The sequence below is a fragment of the Oncorhynchus mykiss genome, chromosome Y, assembly GCF_013265735.2.
Source record: "Oncorhynchus mykiss isolate Arlee chromosome Y, USDA_OmykA_1.1, whole genome shotgun sequence".
NCBI lineage: Eukaryota > Metazoa > Chordata > Actinopteri > Salmoniformes > Salmonidae > Oncorhynchus > Oncorhynchus mykiss.
Window position 1 is genome coordinate 46,416,147 of NC_048593.1, and position 27,689 is coordinate 46,443,835.

At 44.1% G+C, this 27,689-nt stretch overlaps 1 protein-coding gene and 1 long non-coding RNA gene across 2 annotated transcripts in view; one reads left to right on the forward strand and one right to left on the reverse strand.

The window, feature by feature from the left end:
* The window catches only part of LOC110517634 (ferroxidase HEPHL1), a 62,151-nt gene extending 38,421 nt beyond the window's left edge, over window positions 1-23,730 (forward strand). Inside the window, exons 10-20 of the mRNA XM_036967792.1 lie at window positions 5,269-5,413; window positions 5,918-6,130; window positions 9,763-9,982; window positions 10,301-10,440; window positions 14,918-15,043; window positions 15,780-15,886; window positions 15,966-16,203; window positions 17,076-17,215; window positions 21,364-21,517; window positions 22,312-22,326; window positions 23,116-23,730. Of these exons, the coding sequence (XP_036823687.1) occupies window positions 5,269-5,413; window positions 5,918-6,130; window positions 9,763-9,982; window positions 10,301-10,440; window positions 14,918-15,043; window positions 15,780-15,886; window positions 15,966-16,203; window positions 17,076-17,215; window positions 21,364-21,517; window positions 22,312-22,326; window positions 23,116-23,180 (1,563 nt within the window). The 3' untranslated portion in view covers window positions 23,181-23,730. The remainder of the gene's footprint in view (window positions 1-5,268; window positions 5,414-5,917; window positions 6,131-9,762; window positions 9,983-10,300; window positions 10,441-14,917; window positions 15,044-15,779; window positions 15,887-15,965; window positions 16,204-17,075; window positions 17,216-21,363; window positions 21,518-22,311; window positions 22,327-23,115) is intronic.
* Window positions 1,847-2,463, reverse strand: LOC118945303. The gene is made up of 3 exons (XR_005040422.1): window positions 2,403-2,463; window positions 2,044-2,330; window positions 1,847-1,930 (listed from the first exon to the last, which is right to left on the reverse strand). It is a non-coding gene; the product is annotated as an uncharacterized LOC118945303 (long non-coding RNA).
* Window positions 23,731-27,689: the final 3,959 nt, after the last annotated feature.

Here is a 27,689-nt window from a genome sequence, read left to right on the forward strand (position 1 = left end):
AGGTCCAAAACGTTGCTACCTGAGAAGGATGAGTGGGATCTTAGTCTTGCACTGTATATTATTAGCTGCCATTCAGTCCTTTGGGCAATAAAATAGATGAGCTCAGGGCGAGGATGTCCTTCCAAAGAGACATAAGAGACTAACAATCTGCTTTTATGGAAACGTGAGGTTTCTCTGGATATATTGCCCCTTGTCCATTCAACCAGCGGGGTTCTCCGTCCATCACGCGGACAGGAACAAAATACCTCTCAGGGAAACAAAGAGATGTAGGGACGTGTCTCATGATTAACATCTCATGGTGTGATTGACGTACAGGAACTCAAGCCCTTTTGTTCTCCCGATCTGAATATCTCACCAACAAATGCCGACCGCATTCCCCCTCAGGCTGACACAACAACAGCTCTCAAGGAACTACACTGGAATTGGAATACACATACCTTGAGACTAAATATATTGTACGTTTTGACTTTAATGAAGTAAATCTGAGGAAAACGCTCTGGAAATTCTATCAACACATCTCCTTTGCTACTCGTGGCAAGAGCATTCTTAACCATTGCTACTCTTCCTTCTGGGATGGCTACAAGGACCTCCCCCCTCCTTCCCTTCTGGAAATCTGGAAACATTCATACTGCTCCTCCCCGCCTATATGCAGAAACTTAAGCAGGAAGGACTGTTCAATGTTGGTCTGGACTGTTCAGGACTGTTCAACCTCTGGGAATAATATCGACGTATACACTGACTCGGTGACTGGGTTCATCAGGAAGTGGAAATAGGACGTTGTTCCCAATGTGACTGGGTTCATCAGGAAGTGGATAGAGGACGTTGTTCCCACTGTGACTGGGTTCATCAGGAAATGGATAGAGGACGTTGTTCCCACTGTGACTGGGTTCATCAGGAAATGGATAGAGGACGTAATTCCTACTGTGACTGGGTTCATCAGGAAGTGGATAGAGGACGTTGTTCCCACTGTGACTGGGTTCATCAGGAAGTGGATAGAGGACGTTGTTCCCACTGTGACTGGGTTCATCAGGAAGTGGATAGAGGACGTTGTTCCCACTGTGACTGGGTTCATCAGGAAGTGGATAGAGGACTTTGTTCCCACTGTGACTGGGTTCATCAGGAAGTGGATAGAGGACGTTGTTCCCACTGTGACTGGGTTCATCAGGAAGTGGATAGAGGACGTTGTTCCCACTGTGACTGGGTTCATCAGGAAGTGGATAGAGGACGTTGTTCCCACTGTGACTGGGTTCATCAGGAAGTGGATAGAGGACGTTGTTCCCACTGTGACTGGGTTCATCAGGCAGTGGATAGAGGACGTTGTTCCCACTGTGACTGGGTTCATCAGGAAGTGGATAGAGGACGTTGTTCCCACTGTGACTAGGTTCATCAGGAAGTGGATAGAGGACGTTGTTCCCACTGTGACTAGGTTCATCAGGAAGTGGATAGAGGACGTTGTTCCCACTGTGACTGGGTTGAGAAGGAACAGAAAGGAACTATATAAACCAGTACTTTTTGGGGTTTGAACCGGTTCAGAACTTTATTTTGCAGGTCAGTTCAACAGAAAAAAAATAAAATGGTTTTGTTCAGAACGAAACGATTGGAAAATGATTTCGGTTCCAACCACTGCTTAAATGTACATACTAGTAACAAAGCACGAAAGTACTACATACTTCATTAGTAAATACACAGTCACAAAATGTCCTGGTGGTCATTTTGAGGAATTGTTCAGCAGTCTTATGGCTTGGTGGTAGACGCTGTAAGTAAGTAAGAAGGTACAATAAGTACTGGATAATAACTCTGTAAATACCTAGTCACACCACTAGTACCAGCTAATAACTCTGTAAATACCTAGTCACACCACTAGTACCAGCTAATAACTCTGTAAATACCTAGTCACACCACTAGTACCAGCTAATAACTCTGTAAATACCTAGTCACACCACTAGTACCAGCTAATAACTCTGTAAATACCACTAGTACCAGCTAATAACGCTGTAAATACCTAGTCACACCACTAGCACCAGCTAGTAACTCTGTAAATACCTAGTCACACCACTAGTACCAGCTAATAACTCTGTAAATACCTAGTCACACCACTAGTACCAGCTAATAACTCTGTAAATACCTAGTCACTCCACTAGTACCAGCTAATACCTCTGTAAATACCTAGTCACACCACTAGTACCAGCTAATAACTCTGTAAATACCTAGTCACACTACTAGTACCAGCTAATAACTCTGTAAATACCTAGTCACACCACTAGTACCAGCTAATAACTCTGTAAATACCTAGTCACACCACTAGTACCAGCTAATAACTCTGTAAATACCTAGTCACACCACTAGTACCAGCTAATAACTCTGTAAATACCACTAGTACCAGCTAATAACTCTGTAAATACCTAGTCACACCACTAGTACCAGCTAATAACTCTGTAAATACCTAGTCACACCACTAGTACCAGCTAATAACTCTGTAAATACCTAGTCACACCACTAGTACCAGCTAATAACTCTGTAAATACCTAGTCACACCACTAGTACCAGCTAATAACTCTGTAAATACCACTAGTACCAGCTAATAACGCTGTAAATACCTAGTCACACCACTAGTACCAGCTAGTAACTCTGTAAATACCTAGTCACACCACTAGTACCAGCTAATAACTCTGTAAATACCTAGTCACACCACTAGTACCAGCTAATAACTCTGTAAATACCTAGTCACACCACTAGTACCAGCTAATAACTCTGTAAATACCACTAGTACCAGCTAATAACGCTGTAAATACCTAGTCACACCACTAGTACCAGCTAGTAACTCTGTAAATACCTAGTCACACCACTAGTACCAGCTAATAACTCTGTAAATACCTAGTCACTCCACTAGTACCAGCTAATACCTCTGTAAATACCTAGTCACACCACTAGTACCAGCTAATAACTCTGTAAATACCTAGTCACACCACTAGTACCAGCTAATAACTCTGTAAATACCTAGTCACACCACTAGTACCAGCTAATAACTCTGTAAATACCTAGTCACACCACTAGTACCAGCTAATAACTCTGTAAATACCTAGTCACACCACTACTACTAGCTAATAACTCTGTAAATACCTCGTCACACCAGTCCCTTTCAAAGTAATTCCTAAGAAGCACTAATGAACATACATTGTAATTTATATAATTTGTTAACATGTAATTACCCAAATAAAATATCTTCAATTCATCCTGTTGGTATTTTCTTTTCTTATTTCTATATACTTTACCTTCAGTTACCATGTTACCATGTGTGTTACCATGTGTGTTACCATGTGTGTTACCATGTGTGTTACCATGTGTTACCATGTGTGTTACCATGTTAACATGTTACCATGTGTGTTACCATGTGTGTTACCATGTTAACATGTTACCATGTGTGTTACCATGTTAACATGTTACCATGTGTGTTACCATGTGTGTTACCATGTGTGTTACCATGTTAACATGTTACCATGTGTGTTACCATGTTAACTTGTTACCATGTGTGTTACCATGTGTGTTACCATGTGTGTTACCATGTTACCATGTTACCATGTGTGTTACCATGTTAACATGTTACCATGTGTGTTACCATGTGTGTTACCATGTATGTTACCATGTGTGTTACCATGTATGTTACCATGTGTGTTACCATGAATGTTACCATGTGTGTTACCATGTTACCATGAATGTTACCATGAATGTTACCATACCTTCAAAGTCAGTGCCTCTTAGCTTGACATCATGGGTAAATCAAAAGAAAACAGCCATGACCTTATTGTAGACCTCCACAAGTCTGGTTCATCCTTGGGAGCAATTTCCAAACGCCTGAAGGTACCACGTTCATCTGTAAAAACAATAGTACGCAAGTATAAACACCCTGGGACCACGCAGCCGTCATACCGCTCAGGAAGGAGACGCCTTCTGTCTCCTAGAGATTAACGTACTTTGGTGCGAAAAGTGCAAATCAATCCCAGAACAACAGCAAAAGTGTGAAGATGCTGGAGGAAACAGGCACAAAAGTATCTATATCCACAGTAAAACAAGTCCTATATCGACATAACCTGAAAGGCCGCTCAGTAAGGAAGAAGCCACTGCTCTAAAACCGCCATAAAAAAGCCAGACTACGGTTTGCAACTGCACATGGGGACAAAGGTCGTACTTTTTGGAGAAATGTCATTTTGTCTGATGAAACAAAAATAGAACTGTTTGGCCATAATGACCATCGTTATGTTTGGAGGAAAAAGGGGGAGACTTGCAAACCGAAGAACACCATCCCAACCGTGAAGCACGGGGGTGGCAGAATCATGTTGTGGGGGTGCTTTGCTGCAGGAGGGACTGGTGCACTTCACAAAATAGATGGCATCATGAGGAGGAAAATTATGTGGATATATTGAAGCAAAATCTCAAGACATCAGTCAGGAAGTTAAAGCTTGGTCACAAATGGGTCTTCCAAATGGACAATGACCCCAAGCATTCTTCCAAAGTTGTGAAAAAATTGCTTAATTAAGGACAACAAAGTCAAGGTATTGGAGTGGCCATCACAAAGCCCTGACCTCAATCCTATAGAAAATGTATGGGCAGAACTGGAAAAGTGTGTGTGAGCAAGGAGGCCTACAAACCTGACTCAGTTACACCAGCTCTGCCAGGAGGAATGGGCCAAATTTCACCCAACTTATTGTGGGAAGTTTGTGGAAGGCTACCCATAACGTTTAAACCAAGTTTAAACAATTTAAAGGCAATGCTACCAAATACTAATTGAGTGTATGTAAACTTCTGACCCACTAGGAATGTGATGAAAGAAATAAAAGCTGAAATAAATAATTCTCTCTACTATTATTCTGACATTTCACATTCTCAAAATAAAGTGGTGATCCTAACGGACCTAAAACAGGGATTTTTTTACTAGGATTAAATGTCAGGAATTGTGAAAAACTGAGTTTAAATGTATTTGGCTAAGGTGTATGGAAACTTCGGACTTCAACTGTAACATACATGGTAACATACATGACATACATACAACCACACACACACACACACACACACACACATCACAGCATTGCTCTTATCATATATATCTACGTGTGTGTGTGTATATATGTGTGTGTGTGTGTGGTGTATATGTGTGTGTGTGTGTATATGTGTTTGTATATGTTTATGTGTGTGTGTGTGTGTGTGTGTGTGTGTGTGTGTGTGTGTGTGTGTGTGTGTGTGTGTGTGTGTGTGTGTGTGTGTGTGGTGCAGAGGAACGTGGACAGGGAGTTGTTCCTGCTGTTCTCTGTAATGGATGAGAACCTGAGCTGGTACCTTCAGAGGAACATAGAGACCTATGGATCGGACCAGTCAGACCCAGACAACCAAGACTTTCAGGAGAGCAACAATATGCACGGTATGATACACACACTGACGTGTCCGCTCCTAAACTTTACCCATCAAGTTGTAGGAACTGTATCCTTATAGTGCAGAACTGTCTTTTCCATTAGTTAGCACCTGTTCAACTATTTTATTATCATTGCAGTCAACTTTTGCCTACTCTCTATATCTCCTCTGAGTGTAGTTGTTGATATTTTCTCCCCTCCTCTCCTCTCTCCCCTCTACTTTCTCTCCCCGCTCCTCTCTTCCCTCCTCCTCTCTCCCCTCTTCCTTTCTCCTCTCGCCCATCCTCTCCCATCCTCTCTCTCCCCTCCTCTCCTTTCTCTCCTCTTTCCCCTGCCCTCCGCTCTCCTCCCTTCTCTCCTCCTCTCCCCCTTCCTCTCCTCTCTCTCCTCTCTCCTCCCTTCTCCTCTCTCTTCCCTTCATCTCTCTCCACTCCTCTCTCTCCCCTCCTCCCCATTCTATCCTTCTCGCACAGTGGTGTTGTTGTTGATATCATCTCTCCCTCCTTCTCTCTCAGCGGTGAATGGCTTCATGTACGGAAACCTTCCAGGCCTGGATATGTGTTCCGGGGACAGGGTTTTTTGGTACACCTTTGGGCTGGGTACGGAGGTGGATATCCATGGGGTGTACTGGGAGGGGAACACCTTCCAGAGACACGGTACTACCAGAGATACACTCAGCCTGTTCCCCCACACCACCGCTGCAGTCAGCATGCTGCCACACACACCTGGTACGCACACACACACACACACACACACACACACACACACACACACGGCGGTGTCCATGCCAGACTTGTTGGCTGTGACAGAGAGTTCCTGTTATTTTTAATGGATGACCTCACTGACGTGACCTCACAGCCCACTTCCTGTGACCTTAAGAACACTTGATCAAAGGAAGTAGGAACGTCTAAATTGGAGATTTGAACATAAACCAAAGTGACACTATATTGTTGCTCCTGTATGAGTACTTCCTGGAGGGAAGCTAAAGTCCCTCCGCTACCCAAGAATAGTAAAGACCCCTTTACTGTCTCAAATAGCCGACCAATTAGCCTGTTATCAACTGTCGAAGGAATTCTAAATTCCTCTGTATTATTTCCCAATCAGAATTTAATACTCTGTCAATGCATTCGAAGGGTTTGTAAGACCCTTAATTTATAAGAATGGACAGAGCCCCTGTCTTAAAAGTCAGGTAACAGCGTTTAATTCAAGAGAGTACTGGTTACATACCAATTTTTCCCCAGGTTATAAACTGAAAATGACTTCAGCGTTTTCTAAATGTTCTATCTCTTCATGACACCAGTAGAGAGGCCCTATAGTTCTCGAGCCTTCCCTCCTCGCCTGAAGCCAAAGTCAGTCACTGTAAATCAGCATTCTAGACAGTCTGGAGATAGTTCATTCATTTGTACAAAGGAACAGACCGTCATTGTTACTAAACTCCTGACTATTTTATATACAATTGGGAATGGGAGCAAGAGAGAAAATGTATTATGTACAGTACATAATAGCATTTGGACTAGTCAGTCCTGATTGAAATGTATACATAATTAGTCATCATTGATAAAAATTCCCTTAACACCAACCCTTAGTAATCTTCTGGAAAAAATGGTGATTGACCAGATACAATGCTATTTTACAGTGAACAAATTGACAGATTTTCAGCATGCTTATAGGGAAGGACATTCAACAAGCACAACACAAATCTTCCATCTTTACTAACTGACTTACCTAGTTTAATAAAGGTTAAAAAAAATAAGGCACTGCTCTACCTTCTTAACAGCACTATCAACAAGGCAGGTCCTAGTTTCTACCTTCTTAACAGCACTATCAACAAGGCAGGTCCTACAGGCCCTAGTTTCTACCTTCTTAACAACACTATCAACAAGGCAGGTCCTACAGGCTCTAGTTTCTACCTTCTTAACAACACTATCAACAAGGCAGGTCCTACAGGCCCTAGTTTCTACCTTCTTAACAACACTATCAACAAGGCAGGTCCTACAGGCCCTAGTTTCTACCTTCTTAACAACACTATCAACAAGGCAGGTCCTACAGGCCCTAGTTTCTACCTTCTTAACAACACTATCAACAAGGCAGGTCCTACAGGCCCTAGTTTCTACCTTCTTAACAGCACTATCAACAAGGCAGGTCCTACAGGCCCTAGTTTCTACCTTCTTAACAGCACTATCAACAAGGCAGGTCCTAGTTTCTACCTTCTTAACAGCACTATCAACAAGGCAGGTCCTAGTTTCTACCTTCTTAACAGCACTATCAACAAGGCAGGTCCTAGTTTCTACCTTCTTAACAGCACTATCAACAAGGCAGGTCCTAGTTTCTACCTTCTTAGCAACACTATCAACAAGGCAGGTCCTAGTTTCTACCTTCTTAACAGCACTATCAACAAGGCAGGTCCTAGTTTCTACCTTCTTAGCAACACTATCAACAAGGCAGGTCCTAGTTTCTACCTTCTTAACAACACTATCACTAATGGGGATCCACAATAAACCCCAGGAAGAGTAGCTGCTGCCTTGACAGAAACTAATGGGGATCCATAATAAACCCCAGGAAGAGTAGCTGCTGCCTTGACAGGAACTAATGGGGATCCATAATAAACCCCAGGAAGAGTAGCTGCTGTCTTGGCAGGAACTAATGGGGATCCATAATAAACCCCAGGAAGAGTAGCTGCTGCCTTGGCAGGAACTAATGGGGATCCATAATAAACCCCAGGAAGAGTAGCTGCTGCCTTGACAGGAACTAATGGGGATCCATAATAAACCCCGGAAGAGTAGCTGCTGCCTTGGCAGGAACTAATGGGGATCCATAATAAACCCCAGGAAGAGTAGCTGCTGCCTTGGCAGGAACTAATGGGGATCCATAATAAACACACATACAGCTGTGGTGTTCAATGTCGGGGTCGCGAACCCCGGAACTGCAAAAAATCTCTAAAATGTCGGAACAAAACATTTAAGAGTACAGATGATACATACAAGCGTTTTTGAGAAAGATACTTTGAAAAATAACATTTTATTTACTAAATGTATATTTGGTTTGTTTTCTTTTTGATAAGAGATTAACATACAGAAATGTGGTGTGATGTGGTGAGACATTGATGTGGAAATAAATGGGGTCCCCCCTGAAGGAGTTTGAATACGACAGCGGTCAACATTAATATTAACAGAGAGGTGTATAACAGCAGCAGGATCACTGACTTAGAAAGAAAACTGTCATGTATATTCAGAAATGACTTCATGTTTCAGATTTAGACTCCGTAATGCTGATGACGGTGGAAACCATGTATGTCTACATGGAAATTATTCATTTGTTTTTCACAACTCTTACTCCTGACCTCTAACCCTGACCTCTTACCCCTGACCTCTTACCCCTGACTGTCACGGTTTTCTGTATGTGAAGGAGAGTCGGACCAAAATGCGGCGTGTAGATTGCGATCCATGTTTATTTAAACTGAAGCAACACGAATCTAAATGCAAACACGACAAAACAATAAACGTAACGAAAACCGAAACAGCCTATACTAGTGTAAATAAACACAGAACAAGGACATCAAGACACTAAGGACAATCACCCACGAAACACCCAAAGAATATGGCTTCCTAAATATGGTTCCCAATCAGAGACAACGATAAACACCTGCCTCTGATTGAGAACCACTTAAGACAGCCATAGACTTCACTAGAACACCCCACTAAGCTACAATCCCAACACACCACATACAAAGACCCATGCCACACCCTGGCCTGACCAAAATAAATGAAGATAAACACAAAATACTTTGACCAGGGCGTGACACTGACCTCTACCCCTGACCTCTTACCCCTGACCTCTTACCCCTGACCTCTTACCCCTGACCTCCACCACTGACCTCTTACCCCTGACCTCTTACCCTTGATCTCTTACCCCTGACCTCTACCCCTGTGTCTCTAGGTGTATTTGAGGTGAGCTGCAGAGTGACTTACCACTATAATGTTAACCTCTGTCCCTGACCTCTGACCTCTGACCTCTAACCCCTTGTGTCTCCAGGTGTATTTGAGGTGAGCTGCAGAGTGACTGACCACTATAATGTTAACCTCTGTCCCTGACCTCTTACCCCTGAGCTCTACCCCTGACCTCTTACCCCTGACCTCTACCCCTGACCTCTTACCCCTGACCTCTTACCCCTGACCTCTACCCCTGACCTCTTACCCCTGACCTCCACCCCTGACCTCTTACCCCTGACCTCTGACCCCTGACCTCTACCCCCTTGTGTCTCCGGGTGTATTTGAGGTGAGCTGCAGAGTGACTGACCACTATAATGTTAACCTCTGTCCCTGACCTCTGACCCCTGACCTCTAACCCCTTGTGTCTCCAGGTGTATTTGAGGTGAGCTGCAGAGTGACTGACCACTATAATGGAGGGATGAGACAGCGGTACTCTGTGAAGCCCTGCTCACCCGAGAGCAACGTGAAACACACACACTCCCGTGCCTCGTCCGTGGTTCGCTACTACATCAGCGCAGAGGAGGTGGAGTGGGACTACTCACCTAACCGGGCCTGGGAACTAGAGAAACATCACGCTACAGAGGAGGACAGGTAGAGAGAGGAGGAGGAGGGTGTTTCTGTGTGTCAAATCCAATCACAGGGTCACATCAATAGGATTTAGCAGATGTTATTGCGAGTGTAGCGAAATGCTTGTACGTGTGTGTGTGTTTGTGTGTGTGTGTGTGTGTGTGTGTGTGTGTGTGTGTCAGTTTCTGTGATTCATTCATTCATAATTTTGTGTGTGTGTGATTCATTCATTCATAATTTTGTGTGTGTGTGTGTGTGTGTGTGTGTGTGTGTGTGTGTGTGTGTGTGTGTGTGTGTGTGTGTGTGTGTGTGTGTGTGTGTGTGTGTGTGTGTGTGTCCCAGTCCAGGCAGTATATTCGTGGGCAGGGGAGAGAATCGTATTGGTCCACGCTATAAGAAGGCGGTGTATAGACAGTACACTGATGACACCTTCAGGACACAGACGGAACTGCAACCTGAACAACTGCACCTCGGCATTCTGGGTAGGGTGGGGGTCCCAATAATATCTTCTCCCTCCTGATGTTTGCACCTGTTCACTACTTTCAGCAAATCTAAAAGCATTGGATTGGTGAAGACATGGGCTACACTGAGTTTCTACATACCAGTCATTTCCTTTCAAATCCATGAAGGGAAGTAGCGGAGAAGAAGGCGGGATTAGTGCTTTAAAGAGACGCATACCGTCCCTTTAAAGCAGTCACTGAAAAAATTAACCATGCCATTCTGGCAGTAGATCAAATCCCAGCTAGCACATTTTTTTCCTTGGAAGTTGTGGGAACGTATGTTTTTGGTTTCATGTTGGTCGTAGAAAAAGGAACGTTTTTTTAAAACGTTCTGAGAAACCAACTGAACATTTTTCCTTTTCTGGGAACGTTTATTTTTAGGTTCCCGAGAACGTTTTCCTGGGAGGTTTTATTTCTGAGAACGGTCATTATAGGTTATTTGGAGGTTTTTTAATAGCTTCCTTAACCTCTAGCGACCTCTAGCGTAATCATAGCCTCAAGCTCATTACCATAACGCAACGTTTCCTATTCATGAACATCGCAAATGAAATGAAATAAATATATTGAAACACAAGCTTAGCCTTTTGTTAACAACACTGTCATCTCAGATTTTCAAAATATGCTTAAACCAAAGCTACACAAGCATTTGTGTAAGAGTATTGATAGCCTAGCATAGCATTAAGCCTAGCATTCAGCAGGCAACATTTTCACAAAAACAAGTAAAGCATTCAAATAAAATAATTTGCCTTTGAAGAACTTCGGGTGATTTCAATGACGAGACTCTCAGTTAGATAGCAAATGTTCATTTTTTCCAAAAAGATTATTTGTGTAGGAGAAATCGCTCCGTTTTGTTCATCACGTTTGGCTAAGAAAAAGACCGGAAAATGCAGTCACTACAACGCCAAACTTTTTTTCCAAATTAGCTCCATAATATTGACAGAAACATGGCAAACTTTGTTTAGAATCAATCCTCAAGCTGTTTTTCACATATCTATTCGATAATATATCAGTCGTGACAGTTGGTTTCTCATCAGAAGCGAACGGAAAAATACTGCAGCTGGAGATTATGCAATAATTGCAACGGAGGACACCAAGCGACCACCTGGTAGATGGAGTCTCTTATGGTCAATCTTCCAATGATATGCCTACAAATACATCACAATGCTGTCAACACCTTGGGGAAGCGACAGAAAGCCTAAGCTCATTCGTGGCCCATTCACAGCCATATAAGGAGTCATTGGCATGAGGCGGTTTCAAAAAATGCGGCACTTCCTGATTGGATTTTTATCTGGGTTTCGCCTGTAACATCAGTTCTGTGGCAGTCACAGACAATATCTTTGCAGTTTTGGAAACGTCATAGTGTTTTCTTTCCAAAGCTGTCAATTATATGCATAGTCGAGCATCTTTTCGTGACAAAATATCTTGTTTAAAACGGGAACGTTTTTCATCCCAAAATTAAAATAGCTCCCCCTATATCCAAGAAGTTAAAGGAGACACCTGGGTTTGTTTTCATCATGTCCAAGGGATCTCACCCTGGGAGACACCTGGGTTTGTTTTCATCATGTCCAAGGGATCTCACCCTGGGAGACACCTGTGTTTGTTTTCATAATGTCCAAGGGATTTCACCCTGGGAGACACCTGGGTTTGTTTTCATCATGTCCAAGGGATTTCTAGGTCAGTGAGATGTTTCACACGTAATTGGCCACGAAGAGGGTGGGTCTGGGATCCGCACTCCCAAACAATACACCATATGACGGCTTCCGGTGTATTGACGGGGAGGGTGAAAATAAATGTAGCCCTGCTTTGAGGCATTTTGCTAAACCTCTATGCCATACTGATTATACCACAACGCTCTATGTGATATTGATCACACTATACGTTTTTGTGCAAGGTTCCCTCTAAACTGCCACTCACCTCCCCTCACACTGCAGATGAAATATCAGCGCAGAGAAGCACGAGATGGAACTTCACTCATCTTTCTACATTCATGCCCTTTAGTCAACACTATCCGCATTTCGCTCTGCTGTGGGAATTGTGCTCGAATCAACGCAATACTTTCAATGTAACGGACCGAAACAAAAATGAACTACACAAAACTAACTGTGCAAGAGATTTTCTTGTAGGCAGAGCGCATTGGAGTAGGATTGTGTTGCATTAAAAGTGACTCAGGCCGTACTCTATACAGACCGGTGCAGCATAACCAATCAGAGCTGCAGTAGGCCTATATGCAAATAGACCCTTGCCATATATGGATCTGTGCCATTCACTTTGAACTGGACTGTGTTTACAACATGAGCGGCCGTGAGTAGATGCGCTTGGTTTGGGATCAAAGCGAGAGCTGCATGTAGCCACGTGTGTATATTTGTTCATATTATTGGCTAGTTAGTGAGTTATTAGCCCAGTTAAAGATAATTCGTAGTCAGCAATAGGGGAGGGATTACTTCCTACAAGAGCACGAAACATGTACATTTCTAGACATTTTGAAAAGCCAGTCAGGCAAAGAGTTTTTTTTTATGTCTTAAAGGGACAGTCTTGTATTTTTAGACAGGCTTGAATAAGCGAAGTAGCCAGTAGCCAAACTGTATCTTAAAACAGGTACAGCCTCAGTGTTCACAGTAAAACTGTAACTTAAAGCAGGTAGAGCCTCAGTGTTCACAGTAAAACTGTAACTTAAAGCAGGTACAGCCTCAGTGTTCACAGTAAACATGTGCCGGAAGTTGCACAGAATTTCCACAATGTTCAAGTTTGCGCTCAGCAGGCCTAAAAATGTGTTTAGTGGCAAAGAAATATATATGGCATATGCGATATGCACGTGAGCCCACATCTCGTCAATCACCCTACTGAAACACTCTACACAGTGTCCCCACTGCTCCGAGACCAATGCCACAACCAGAGACTGGTGGCTCACAGCGGTATGGCGTGATGACTCACAGCGGTATGGCGTGATGACTCACAGCGGTATGGCGTGATGACTCACAGCGGTATGGCCGTGATGACTCACAGCGGTATGGCGTGATGACTCACAGCGGTATGGCCGTGATGACTCACAGCGGTATGGCGTGATGACTCACAGCGGTATGGCCGTGATGACTCACAGCGGTATGGCGTGATGACTCACAGCGGTATGGCGTGATGACTCACAGCGGTATGGCCGTGATGACTCACAGCGGTATGGCGTGATGACTCACAGCGGTATGGCGTGATGACTCACAGCGGTATGGCGTGATGACTCACAGCGGTATGGCCGTGATGACTCACAGCGTTATGGCGTGATGACTCACAGCGGTATGGCGTGATGACTCACAGCGGTATGGCCGTGATGACTCACAGCGGTATGGCCGTGATGACTCACAGCGGTATGGTCGTGATGACTCACAGCGGTATGGCCGTGATGACTCACAGCGGTATGGCCGTGATGACTCACAGCGGTATGGCGTGATGACTCACAGCGGTATGGCGTGATGACTCACAGCGGTATGGCCGTGATGACTCACAGCGGTATGGCCGTGATGACTCACAGCGGTATGGCCGTGATGACTCACAGCGGTATGGCGTGATGACTCACAGCGGTATGGCGTGATGACTCACAGCGGTATGCCGTGATGACTCACAGCGGTATGGCGTGATGACTCACAGCGGTATGGCGTGATGACTCACAGCGGTATGGCGTGATGACTCACAGCGGTATGGCGTGATGACTCACAGCGGTATGGCGTGATGACTCACAGCGGTATGGCGTGATGACTCACAGCGGTATGGCGTGATGACTCACAGCGGTATGGCCGTGATGACTCACAGCGGTATGGGCGTGATGACTCACAGCGGTATGGCCGTGATGACTCACAGCGGTATGACGTGATGACTCACAGCGGTATGGCGTGATGACTCACAGCGGTATGGCCGTGATGACTCACAGCGGTATGACGTGATGACTCACAGCGGTATGGCGTGATGACTCACAGCGGTATGGCCGTGATGACTCACAGCGGTATGGGCGTGATGACTCACAGCGGTATGGCGTGATGACTCACAGCGGTATGACGTGATGACTCACAGCGGTATGGCGTGATGACTCACAGCGGTATGGCCGTGATGACGCCACTGAAATTCCCACGGAAGAACGTTGTTTCTTAACGTTCTCTGAACGTTCCCAATGTCAAACCCGTTGGAGAACATTCCTAGAACCTTTTCCAAAATGTTAATTAAATGTAACCAAACGTTCTGTTAAAAGGAACGAAATACAAAAGAAAATAGTGTTTTATTGTCAAGTTCCTTAAATGTGCTGAGAATGTTCCAAAGCCAAGCAACGTTCCCAGAAGGTTGTGGGAAGGTTGTAGGCTAAATAACCGTAGGACAACCATGCTCTCACCAAGCTGTAAGAAACATATGGTTCTCAGAACTTTTATGCGCTAGCTGGGATTGATACGGTTACTGGTGTGTTTGTGTGTCGTTCCTACAGGTCCTATCATCAGGGTGGAGGTGGGAGAGGAGGTTCTGATCACCTTTAAGAACAGAGCCAGCCGTCCGTACTCTATACACGCTCACGGAGTGGTCACTACCGACACACACACACCTGTCCAGCCAGGTAAAGCACACACACAAACACACTGCCGGCCGCACTCTATACAAACACACAGAGTGGACATCACAGACACAGACACACCTGTCCAACCAACAACGGTCCATGTTAATGTGTGTGTGATCCTCCCCTTTTATCTCCTCCTCTCCTCTCTTCTCTTCTCTTCTCCTTCTCTCTCCTTTCCTCCTCTCCTCTTCTATCCTCCTCTCTCCTCTTCTCCTTATCTCTCCTTTCCTCCTCTCCTCTCCTCTTCTATCCTCTTCTCTCCTTTCCTCTCTCCTCTTCTCCTCCTCTCCCCTCCCCTCTCCCTCTATCCTCCTCTCCTCCTCCCCCCCACCTCCTCTCCCCTGTCCACTCCTCCTCTCTCATCCCCCCTCTCCTCCCCTCTCCCCCTCTACCTCCTCTCCTTCTCTCCTTTTCCCTCTCCTCCTCCCCTCCTCTCCTTTTCCCCTCTCCTCCTCTCCTTTTCCCCTCTCCTCCTCTCCTTTTCCACTCTCTTCCTCTCCTCCTCTCCTTTCCCCCTCTCCTCCTCTCCTCCTCTCCTTTTCCCCTCTCCTCCTCTCCTCCTCTCCTTTTCTCCTCTCCTCCTCCCTTCCTCTCCTTTTCCCCTCTCCTTTTCCCTCTCCCTCTCCTCTCCTCCTCTCCTTTTCCCCTCTCATCCTCTCCTCTCCTTTTCCCCTCTCCTCCTCTCCTCCTCTCCATCTCTCTCCTCCTCTCCTCTCCTCTATTCTCTCATCCCCAGGTTATATGACAGAGTTCAGATGGGAGGTCCCAGAGAGCTCTGGTCCAGGAGTCTCTGATCCTAACTGTATCTCCTACGCGTACTACTCTACTGTTGACTTCGTCAAGGTGTGTGTGTTTACCTATAGAACTCCTGAGAATGTGTGTGTCTGCCTGTATCCAGTAAGCCTCTCTATCTGTCCTTCAGGACGTGTTCAGCGGTCTCTTGGGTCCCTTGGTGGTCTGCAGACAGGGAGTACTGCAGCGTGGAGCTGAGGAGGGGACGAGGAAGAGGAGGGACGTGGAGAGGGAGTTTGCTCTGCTCTTCATGGTGTTTGATGAGAATGAGTCCTGGTACCTGGAAGACAACATCAGAACTTACCTCCACACTGACCCCAGTAACTTCACCATGGACGACAACTTTATAGAGAGCAACAAGATGCACGGTGAGGAGAGAGAGGGGGAGGGAGAGGAGGAGGAGAGGAGGGGGAGAGGGGGAGAGGGAGAGGATGGAGAGGAGGAGAGGAGGGGGAGAGGGAGGGATGTAAGGAGAGGGATCGAGAGGAGAGGGAAGGAGAGGAGGAGGAGGAGGAGGAGGAGAGGAGGGGGAGAGGAGGAGAAGAGGGAGGGAGAAGAGGAGGGGGAGAGGGAGGGGGAGAGGAGGGGGAGAGGGAGGGAGACGAGAGGGAGGGAGAGGAGGGGGAGAGGGAGGGAGAGGAGGGGGAGAGGAGGAGAAGAGGGAGGGAGAGGAGGAGGTGGAGAGGAGGGGGAGAGGGAGGGAGGGGGAGGAGGAGAAGAGGGAGAGGAGAAGGGGGAGAGGAGGGGGAGAGGGAGGAGGGGGAGGTGAGAAGAGGAGGGGGAGCGGGAGGGAGAAGAAGAGCCAAGCTTATAGAAAAGAGAGTGTGTGTGTCCCAATATTCTCTCCTTCCTCCCTAGATTTGCACTTCCCTTCATGGATTTGAAAGGAAATTACAGTATTTGGAAACTCCTTCTAGCCCATTCCTACACTATTGCTTTTATATTTGTGTAGAGTAGTGAGAGAGTGCACACTTCAGGAGGAAAGATACATAGTATGATTGGGAACCAACAAAGACAGAGGCTGAGAGAGAGAGATCATGTTGACTGTGATGGTATTAAGGAGTATTATTGTGTGTGTGTGTGTGTGTGTGTGTGTGTGTGTCTGTCTGTCTGTCTGTCTGTCTGTCTGTCTGTCTGTCTGTCTGTCTGTCTGTCTGTCTGTCTGTCTGTCTGTCTGTCTGTCTGTCTGTCTGTGTGTGCATCTGTGTGTGTGTGTGTGTGTGTGTGTGTGTGTGTGTAGGTATAAATGGTAAGCTGTATGGAAACCTTCATGGTCTGACCATGTCTAATGGCCAGACAGTGGACTGGTATCTACTGGGGATGGGCAACGAGGTCGACATTCACACCGTCCACTTCCACGCTGAGACCTTCACTTATAAAGTAAGACAAACCTCCTTCTCCTCTTCTTATTCTTCTTCTCTTCTTCTCCTTCTCTTCTTCTTCTCTTTTTCTTCTTCTTCTCCTCTTCTTCTCCTTCTCTTCTTCTTATTCTTCTTCTCCTCTTTTTCTTCTTCTTCTCCTCTTCTTCTCCTTCTCTTCTTCTCCTCTTCTCCTTCTCTTCTTCTTCTCTTTTTCTTCTTCTCCTCCTCTTCTTCTCTTCTTCTCCTTCTCTTCTTCTCCTCTTTTTCTTCTTCTTCTCCTCTTCTTCTCCTTCTCTTCTTCTTATTCTTCTTCTCCTCTTTTTCTTCTTCTTCTCCTCTTCTTCTCCTTCTCTTCTTCTTATTCTTCTTCTCCTCTTTTTCTTCTTCTTCTCCTCTTCTTCTCCTTCTCTTCTTCTCTTCTTCTCTTCTTCTCCTTCTCTTCTTCTTCTCTTTTTCTTCTTCTTCTCCTCTTCTTCTCTTCTTCTCCTTCTCTTCTTCTTCTCTTTTTCTTCTTCTTCTCCTCTTCTCCTCTTCTTCTCCTTCTCTTCTTCTTATTCTTCTTCTCTTCTTCTCCTTCTCTTCTTCTTCTCTTTTTCTTCTTCTTCTCCTCTTCTTCTCCTCTTCTCCTTCTCTTCTTCTTCTCTTTTTCTTCTTCTCCTCCTCTTCTTCTCCTTCTCTTCTTCTTATTCTTCTTCTCCTCTTCTCCTTCTCTTCTTCTTCTCTTTTTCTTCTTCTTCTCCTCTTCTTCTCCTTCTCTTCTTCTTCTTCTTCTCCTCTTCTTCTCCTTCTCTTCTTCTTATTCTTCTTCTCCTCTTTTTCTTCTTCTTCTCCTCTTCTTCTCCTTCTCTTCTTCTTATTCTTCTTCTCTTCTTCTCCTCTTCTCCTTCTCTTCTTCTCTTCTTCTCTTCTTCTCCTTCTCTTCTTCTTCTCTTTTTCTTCTTCTTCTCTTTTTCTTCTTCTTCTCCTCTTCTTCTCCTCCTCTTCTTCTCCTCTTCTTCTTCTCCTTCTCCTCTTCTTCTCCTTCTCTTCTTCTCCTCTTCTTCTTCTCCTTCTCCTCTTCTTCTCCTTCTCTTCTTCTTCTCTTTTTCTTCTTCTCCTCCTCTTCTTCTTCTTCTCTTTTTCTTCTTCTTCTTCTCTTCTTCTTCTCTTCTTCTGCTCCTTCTCTTGCTCTTCTTCCTCTTCTTCTTCCTCTTCCCCTTCTTCTCCTCGTTCGTCATCTTCTTCTCCTTCTCTTCTTCTTCTTATTCCTTTCCCTCTTCTCCTTCTTCTTCCTCTTCCTGTTCTTCCTCCTCTTCTTCTTCCTCTTCCTGTTCTTCCTCCTCTTCTTCTTCCTCTTCCTCCTCTTCTTCTTCCTCTTCCTCTTCTTCTTCTTCTTCTTCCTCTTCCTCTCCCTCTTCCTCTCCTCGTTCGGCATCTTATTCATCATAATCACTGGAGTCAGTTTTCCAGTACATTGTCTTAATTCTGTTCCCTCCTCACTTTTATAGAGAAACTGAAAGGTAATATTTAAACCAAATGGCTTGTGATAAATATATATTATATGTATATATACTGTACACTGAACAAAAATATAAACACAAACATGCAACAATTTCAAAGATTTTCATTAGGCCCTAATCTGTATTCCCGGTCACATGACCTGGTATACAGATATGAATCTGTTGATTCATATCTCCTTACATAGAGTTGATCAGGCTGTTGCGTGTGGCCTGTGGAAGGTTGTCCCACTCCTCTTCAATGGCTGTCCGATGTTGCTGCTTATTTGTGGGAACTGGAACACTCTGTTGCACACGTCGATCCAGAGCATTCCAAACATGCTCAATGGGTGACATGTCTGGTGAGCAATGTTCCCTCTAAGCTCCCCCAGGAGCCACACCAGAAGAAGCCCACATAGAGAAGCACGAAATTGACCTTCACTCAACTTTCTAGAGCTTTCTAGAGTGACCAACCGGTCAACAATCTCCAAGGCAACCCTAGTCTATCTCCGAACATTTCTATAAAAAACAACAACTATAAAGCCTTGTGTTCCTTTTTATTTGTCTCGGGTTGTTGGTGCACCAGATTCAACGGCTCAGAGCGCCGGGTAGCAGGCCAACTGTTGCCATTTTGTCACGCCCTGACCATAGAGAGCCCTCGGGGTTCTCTATGGTGTAATAGGTCAGATTGTGACTAGGGGGGTTTCTAGGTATTATATTTCTATGTTGTTGGTGTGTGTGTGTATGGTTCCCAGTTGGAGGCAGCTGAATATCGTTGCCTCTAATCGGGGATCATATTTAGTTTGGCCTTTTTCCCACCTGGGATGTGGGACATTGTTTCTTATGTGCGCTGCGTACTTCACATCCTTACATCTTTGTTGTTTTGATGAGTTTCACTCATTAAAAATTAAATTCAATGAAAAATGTGGAACTCTATTCACACTGTGTCTAATTATTGATTTATATTATTTAACGATCGTGACACATTTTGAACCTTTTCATGTGTCTGAAGGTACAAACTCTCCCAAATCAAGTGCACCTCTGCTGGCCAATCAGATGGCTCGGATGACCGCGTCTGTAGTCATAAAAGAAAGCTACAGCAAAGTTGAAGCTGTGAGATTTCAAAACGTTTAAAACCACGACTAGAGAGAGACGGTCAACGAACACAGCAAAGAGATGGCTGTTTTTATGAGTTAGTTTAAGTTCTTACTCACCACTGTCAACACTTAGTATTCAACACTTTTATAACCAATTAAAATGAGCGATCTTCCTATTTCCACTCAGCGCTACAACAAGCACTGCAAATATTTCAGATTCTCTGTTCATAGGAGTAACAACATGAATTTGAGGCCAGAAATAATGCAGTGCTGCTGGTGTTTCACCATCAGCTGGAAGACGGTGTCACTTTATAGTCAGTGGAGGAAAGGGAGAGTGGAGGGATCTTGAGAGACTGATCTCAGTCTGCTGCTCTCCCTCCGCAGAGACTGACCTTCAGATGCACAGTAAAATAAACATAAACAACTATGTAAATGTTCATTCAGCTGAGCCTCATAAGTAATACAACAACAGATCTATTACCGGTGTGATCATGTAGTCTACCTCAAATGTTGAAATATATACTGAACAAAAATATAAACGCAACATACAACAATTTCAAAGATTTTACTGAGTTAAAGTACATATGAGGAAATCAGTCAATTCAAATAAATAAATTAGCCTCTAATCTATGGATACCACATGACTGGGCAGTGGCACAGTCATGGGTGGGGCTGGGAGGGCATAGACCCACCCACTAGGGAGACAGGCCCACCCACTAGGGAGACAGGCCCACCCACTAGGGAGCCAGGCCCACTCACTAGGGAGACAGGCCCTAGTTTCCTCAGTTTCATCAGCTTGTCCAGGTGGCTGGTCTCAGACGATCCTTCAATTGAAGAAGCCGGATGTGGAGGTCCTCAGTTGGCGTGGTTACGAGGTCAGTTGGACTTGCTGTCAGGTGGATGGATTATCTTGGTAAAGGAGAAATCAGCTGTGTATGGAACATTTCTGGGGTCTTTTATTCCTGGTCATGAAACATGGAACCAACACTTTACATGTTGTGTTAACATTTTGGTTCAGTGTACAGTACCAGTCAAAAGTTTGGACACTCATTTAGGGGGTTTTCTTTATTTTGACTATTTTCTACATTGTAGAATAATAGTGAAGACATCAACACTATGAAATAACACATATGGAATCATGTAGTAACCAAAAAAAGTGTTCAACAAATCAACATTTATTTTAGATTCTTCATAGTAGCCACCCTTTTGCCTTGATGACAGCTTTGCACACTCTTGGCAAATATACCATGCCGTTATAGAGAAATAATGCACACTCTAGAATGCCCTTCAAGCCAATCAGAAAGGAGTATTCAACAATGCCATGGTATAAATATATATGATAATAGAGTAAATGTATGTATGATCCTCAGACCGACAATGTGGATGTGTTTGAACTGTTCCCAAGTCCTCCCCTCTCTCTCCCCTGGTGTGTGTGTGTGTGTGTGTGTGTGTGTGTGTGTGTGTGTGTGTGTGTGTGTGTGTGTGTGTGTGTGTGTGTGTGTGTGTGTGTGTGTGTGTGTATGTGTGTGTGTGTGTGTTTGTGTGTGTTTGTGTGTTTGTGTGTGTGTGTATGTGTGTGTGTGTGTGTGTGTCAGACGGACAGTGTGCACCGCGCGGATGTGTTTGATCTGTTCCCGGGGACGTTTCAGACGGTCGAGATGACTGCAGGGAACCCTGGGACATGGCTGTTGCACTGCCACGTCGCCGACCACATCCACGCTGGAATGGAGACTACTTTCACCATCACGGGTAACCATGGAGACCACCTTCAGCATCACAGGACCCATACCTAGACCTAACCTCTTGAAACCAAGACCGTGTGTGTGTCGGTGTCGGTGTGTGTCGGTGTGTGTCGGTGTGTGTTGGTGTGTGTCGCTGAGAGAGAGAGAGAGAGAGAGAGAGAGAGAGAAAGAGAGAGGGACAGACAGAGTGACAGACAGATTGACAGACAGTGACAGACAGAAAGTGACAGAGAGTGACAGACAGAAAGTGACAGACAGAGTGACAGACAGAGTGACAGACAGAGAGTGACAGAGAGAGTGACAGACAGAGTGACAGACAGAGTGACAGAGAGAGTGACACAGAGAGTGACAGACAGAGTGACACAGAGAGTGACAGACAGAGTGACAGACAGTGACAGACAGAAAGTGACAGAGAGTGACAGACAGAAAGTGACAGACAGAGTGACAGACAGAGTGACAGACAGAGAGTGACAGACAGAGTGACAGACAGAGTGACAGACAGAGTGACACAGAGAGTGACAGACAGAGTGACACAGAGAGTGACACAGAGAGTGACAGACAGAGTGACAGACAGAGTGACACAGAGAGTGACAGACAGAGTGACACAGAGAGTGACAGACATAGAGGGACAGACAGAGAGTGACAGACAGAGTGACAGACAGAGTGACAGACAGAGTGACACAGATAGTGACAGACAGAGTGACACAGAGAGTGACAGACAGAGAGTGACAGACAGAGTGACAGACTGTTATGACGTCAACATTGTCTAACGTCAAGTCTCTTGTTTATCTTTTATTCCAGAGAAAACATCACATGGTGAGTAGGCATGAATAAACATGAACCAGATGAATAAACATAACCAGATTAGAATGACTAGGCATGAATAAACATGAACCAGATGAATAAACATGAACCAGATGAATAAACATGAACCAGATTAGAATGACTAGGCATGAATAAACATGAACCAGATGAATAAACATGAACCAGATTAGAATGACTAGGCATGAATAAACATGAACCAGATGAATAAACATGAACCAGATTAGAATGACTAGGCATGAATAAACATGAACCAGATGAATAAACATGAACCAGATTAGAATGACAAGGCATGAATAAACATGAACCAGATTAGAATGACAAGGTATGAATAAACATGGACCAGATTAGAATGACTAGGCATGAATAAACATGAACCAGATGAATAAACATGAACCAGATTAGAATGACTAGGCATGAATAAACATGAACCGGATGAATAAACATGAACCAGATTAGAATGACAAGACATTAATAAACATGAACCAGATTAGAATGACTAGACGTTAATAAACATGAACCAGATTAGAATGATTACACACAAATAAACGTGAATAAACATGAACCAAATTAGAATAACTAGACATTAATAAACATAAACCAGATTAGAACGACTAGACATGAATAAACATGAACCACATGAATAAACATGAACCAGATTAGAATGGCTAGACATGAGTAAACATGAACCAGATTAGAATGACTAGACATGAATAAACATGAACCAGATTAGAATGACTAGACATGAACCACATTAAAATTGTTTCTCCCCCTCTCCTATAGCACCTGGTATTGGAGGTTCCATCTCCACTCTGCTACTGCTACTATTACTGACCGTTCTCCACTAGACTACTCTGTGTGTGTGTGTGTGTGTGTGTGTGTGTGTGTGTGTGTGTGTGTGTGTGTGTGCGTGTGTGTGTGTGTGTGTGTGTGTGTGTGTGTGTGTGTGTGCGTGCGTGCGTGCGTGCGTGCGTGCGTGCGTGCGCGTGCGTGCATTCATTATGCATTATCAGTCAATGTAATCAGCTATCAAACCAATCAGTCCTACAATAGATAAAATGATGATGAATGACAATTCAATATTACACAGCTTCACCATCCAGTCATCCCACGTTTTAGCTTTATCATAGAATTAGGAAGTAGAATCCTAGAATGGACATGAACCTTCTTATGATGGCATAAAAGGTCAGCCATGTTGGTCAGGGAGTTGATCAACCATGGTTTGCCAGTGCTGTTATAATTTGTAAAGCAATGAATTTGAAGAATTTGCATTGTATACAGTGCATTCGGAAAGTATTCAGACCCCTTGACTTTTTTCCACCAAAACATTTTTACGTTACAGCCTTGTTCTTAAGTTGTTTAAATTGTTTTTTTCTTTCCCCTCATCAATCTACACACAATGCCTCATAATGACAAAGCAAAATCTGTTTTTTAGGAATGTTTGCAAATGTATTTTTTTTTAAATGCATACATTTCACATTTATACATTTACATAAGTATTCAGACCCTTTACTCAGTACTTTGTTGAAGCACCTTTGGCAGTGATTACAGCCTCGAGTCTTCTTGGGTATGACGCTACAAGCTTGGAACACCTGTATTTGGGGAGTTTCTCCCATTCTTCTCTGCAGATCCTCTCAAGCTCTGTCAGGTTGGATGGGGGAGCGTCGCTGCACAGCTATTCTCAGATGTTCGATCGGGTTCAAGTCTGGGCTCTGTCTGGGCCACTCAAGGACATTCAGAGACTTGTCCCGAAGCCACTCCTGCTTCTTGGCTGTGTGCTTAGGGTCGTTGTCCTGTTGGAAGGTGAACCTTCGTCCCCAGTCTGAAGTCTTGAGCGCTCTGGAGCAGATTTTCATCAAGGATCTCGCTGTACTGCGTTGTCTTGGCTGTGTGTTTAGGGTCGTTGTCCTGTTGGAAGGTGAACCTTCGTCCCCAGTCTGAAGTCTTGAGCGCTCTGGAACAGGTTTTGATCATGGATCTCGCTGTACTTTTCTTCGTTACTCATTCCCTCGATCCTGACTCGTCTCCCAGTCCCTGTTGCTGAAAAACATCCCCTCAGCATGATCCTGCCACCACCATGCATCACCGTAGGGATGGTGCCAGGTTTCCTCCAGACATGACGCTTGCTATTCAGGCCAAAGAGTTCAATCTTGGTTTCATCAGACCAGAGAATCTTGTTTCTTTAGTCCTTCAACTGCCTTTTGGCAAACTCCAACTCTGTCTGGCCACTCTATCATAAAGGCCTGATTGGTGGAGTGCTGCAGAGATGGTTGTCCTTCTGGAAGGTACTGCCATCGCCACAGAGGAACGCTGGAGCTCTGTCAGAGTGACCATCAGGTTCTTGGTCACCTCCCTGACCAAGGCTCTTGTCCCCCGATTGCTCAGTTTGACCAGGCGACAGCTCTAGGAAGAGTCTTGGTGGTTCCAAACTTCTTCCATTTAAGAATGATGGAGGCCACTGTGTTCTTGGGGACCTTCAATGTTTTGGTACCCTTCCCCAGATCTGTGCCTCGACACAATCCTGTCTTGTAGCTCCACGGACAATTCCTTCGACCTCGTGGCTTGGTTTTTGCTCTGACATGCATTGTCAACTGTGGGACCTTATATAGACAGGTGTGTGCCTTTCCAAATCATGTCCAATCAATTGAATTTACCACAGGTGTACTCCAATCAAGTTGCAGAAACATCTCAAGGATGATCAATGGAAACAGGATGGACCTGAGCTCAATTTCGAGTCTCATAGCAAAGGGGCTGAATACTTATGTAAACAAGGTATTTTATGTTTTTTATTTTTAATATATTTGCAAACACCTAAAAACATTTATCAATTTTAGAATAGGGCTGTAATGTAAAATTAAATTGGAAAAAGTGAAAGGGTCTGAATACTTTCTGAATGCACTGCATTTGTTAGCTCGCTAGCTAACCATTTGTACAGTAATGATTCCATTAACTGCATGTCTTAGCGCGATAGCTAACCAGTTGTACAGTAATGATTCCATTAACTGCATGTGTTAGCGCGATAGCTAACCAGTTGTACAGTAATGATTCCATTAACTGTATGTGTTAGCGCGCTAGCTAGCCAGTTGTGCAGTAATGATTCCATTAACTGCATGTGTTAGCGCGATAGCTAACCAGTTGTACAGTAATGATTCCATTAACTGTATGTGTTAGCGCGCTAGCTAGCCAGTTGTACAGGAATGATTCCATTAACTGTATGTGTTAGCGCGCTAGCTAGCCAGTTGTACAGGAATGATTCCATTAACGTTTCTAGTTAACTGCCAATACTCACGCCAACATTCCATTCAATCTACTCAGTCAATCCACAGCCAGACACTGGCTGAAATCAGTTGTTGATAGGAGTTACACAAGTATTGTATCATATACCACTTACAGATTTCCAAAAAAACAACAATTAAGACATTTATGTTATCTTTACATATATTTTAGAGGCAATTTATACAGAGAATTGGTATAAAAACCTGTAAACTGTTTTAGGTTGACAATAATTCTATTACACAATTTCTGATATATCACATGCCTTACTTTTATGTTCCTGCATAATTAAAATCAAGATTATGTCTCTACTGCCATTACATTACAATTAGAAGTACTTTTGGATTCCTCCCTGACCAACATGGCTGCCATCTTCACCGCATTCTGGAACTTTGAGGGCTTTATGACATAGCCCCTCTGGTAATTGAATAGCATCTCTGTGGTTTTATTCCCCGAGTCATTCTAACTGTTCATTAGTCTGCTTCAGAACCTGTCTACTGTCCAGACGTGAATAGATACTGCTGCTCTGTTTGATTGGTTGCACTCGTTGTCCTTGGCAACGAAGAGGAAATATGTAAATGTAAAAATGACTACTGTACCAAATATATTTTGTTTAAATCTGTGTACAATAAAAACTGCTTCGATAACGTACACTAATGTTTCAATGTTGAGTTTGTGTTAAAAGTGTGTTGTTTATAAAAGGGGTGTTAAACACCTGACTGTAATAACACCCAAGACTACAGGTAGTAACCATGGTAACCCTAACCCCAAGGCTATAGGTGGTAACCATGGTAACCATACCCTGCTAGACTACAGGTCGTAACCATAATAATAACCCTAACCCCAAGGCTATAGGTGGTAACCATGGTAACCATAACCCGCTAGACTACAGGTCATAACCATAATAATAGCCCTAACCGGTAGTAACACTAACCCGTTGTTGCCTCTTGACTTTTCCACTTCACAATAACAGCACTTACAGTCGACCGGGGGGCAGCTCTAGCAGGGAAGAAATTTGACGAACTGACTTGTTGGAAAGGTGGCATCCTATGACGGTGCCACTCTGAAAGTCCCATTCTACTGCCAATGTTTGTCTATGGAGATTGCATGGTTGTTTACTAGATTGTTTTTAGACAGCCTTTTTAGGCCCTAACACATGTTTATTATGATCAACTTCGATTCCCGCTGTGAATTATTTTAAAGTTAGCTACAAATCAAGATATTTCATTAATCATTATTAATTCTGACTACTACATTTGTTGTCACGCATGGCCACCTGCTGACACAGACCAATCACAGGTCAGGCTACGAGGAGGAGGCTCCGGTTGACTCTCAGTCAGGATGAAAACGACTACATCGACCATGATCCTTTGCTAGTTACGGCCACTTTCACCATGATCCTTAGCGATTTTGTTGTTGCCGTTCAGTCCCATCAAAGATTATGGATATACTGACAAGATACCTGTCTCTCCGTCCTAACAATGGAACTCGTTGTCCACAAAGAGGCGTGGCGATCTGTCTAGCACCCGCCTATCCTTTCTTTGGATTGGTGGATACATCTCATTATTGTAATCTTTTTTTTTTTTATATATTCGATGAGTGTTGGCGATGTCAACCGTCTGTGTTCAATGGAGAGAGATGCTATGCTATCCTTAAACCATGAATATGCACAGCCATCTCGAGACAACTCCGAGTTGAGTCATAATAATACCCATAAAACCTAGAGGTCAAACAGGGAAATGGTTCCAATCGTTTTCCCACCATTCATTTTTTCCCATGGGTGATTTTTAGAAACAAATCAGGGCTGTGTTTTGTGTAGTGGCGTTTTGATAACCATGGAAATCTCTCTCTGTCAATTAAACTGCCTGATCAAACACTCCTTGACTCATTGACGACATTCTCTCTTTCAAATATAGAGGTGGAAGTGTTTAAGTGGAAGTCAAAACATAACATAAGTAAACAACAAATTCATACAATACAAAAAAAGAACGCTGACAAACTATTGACAACAAAAACAATCTTGTCCCCATGGACCCAAATGGGTGAGCACCCACCTCCCACCTCCCCACCCACTAACCCTAACC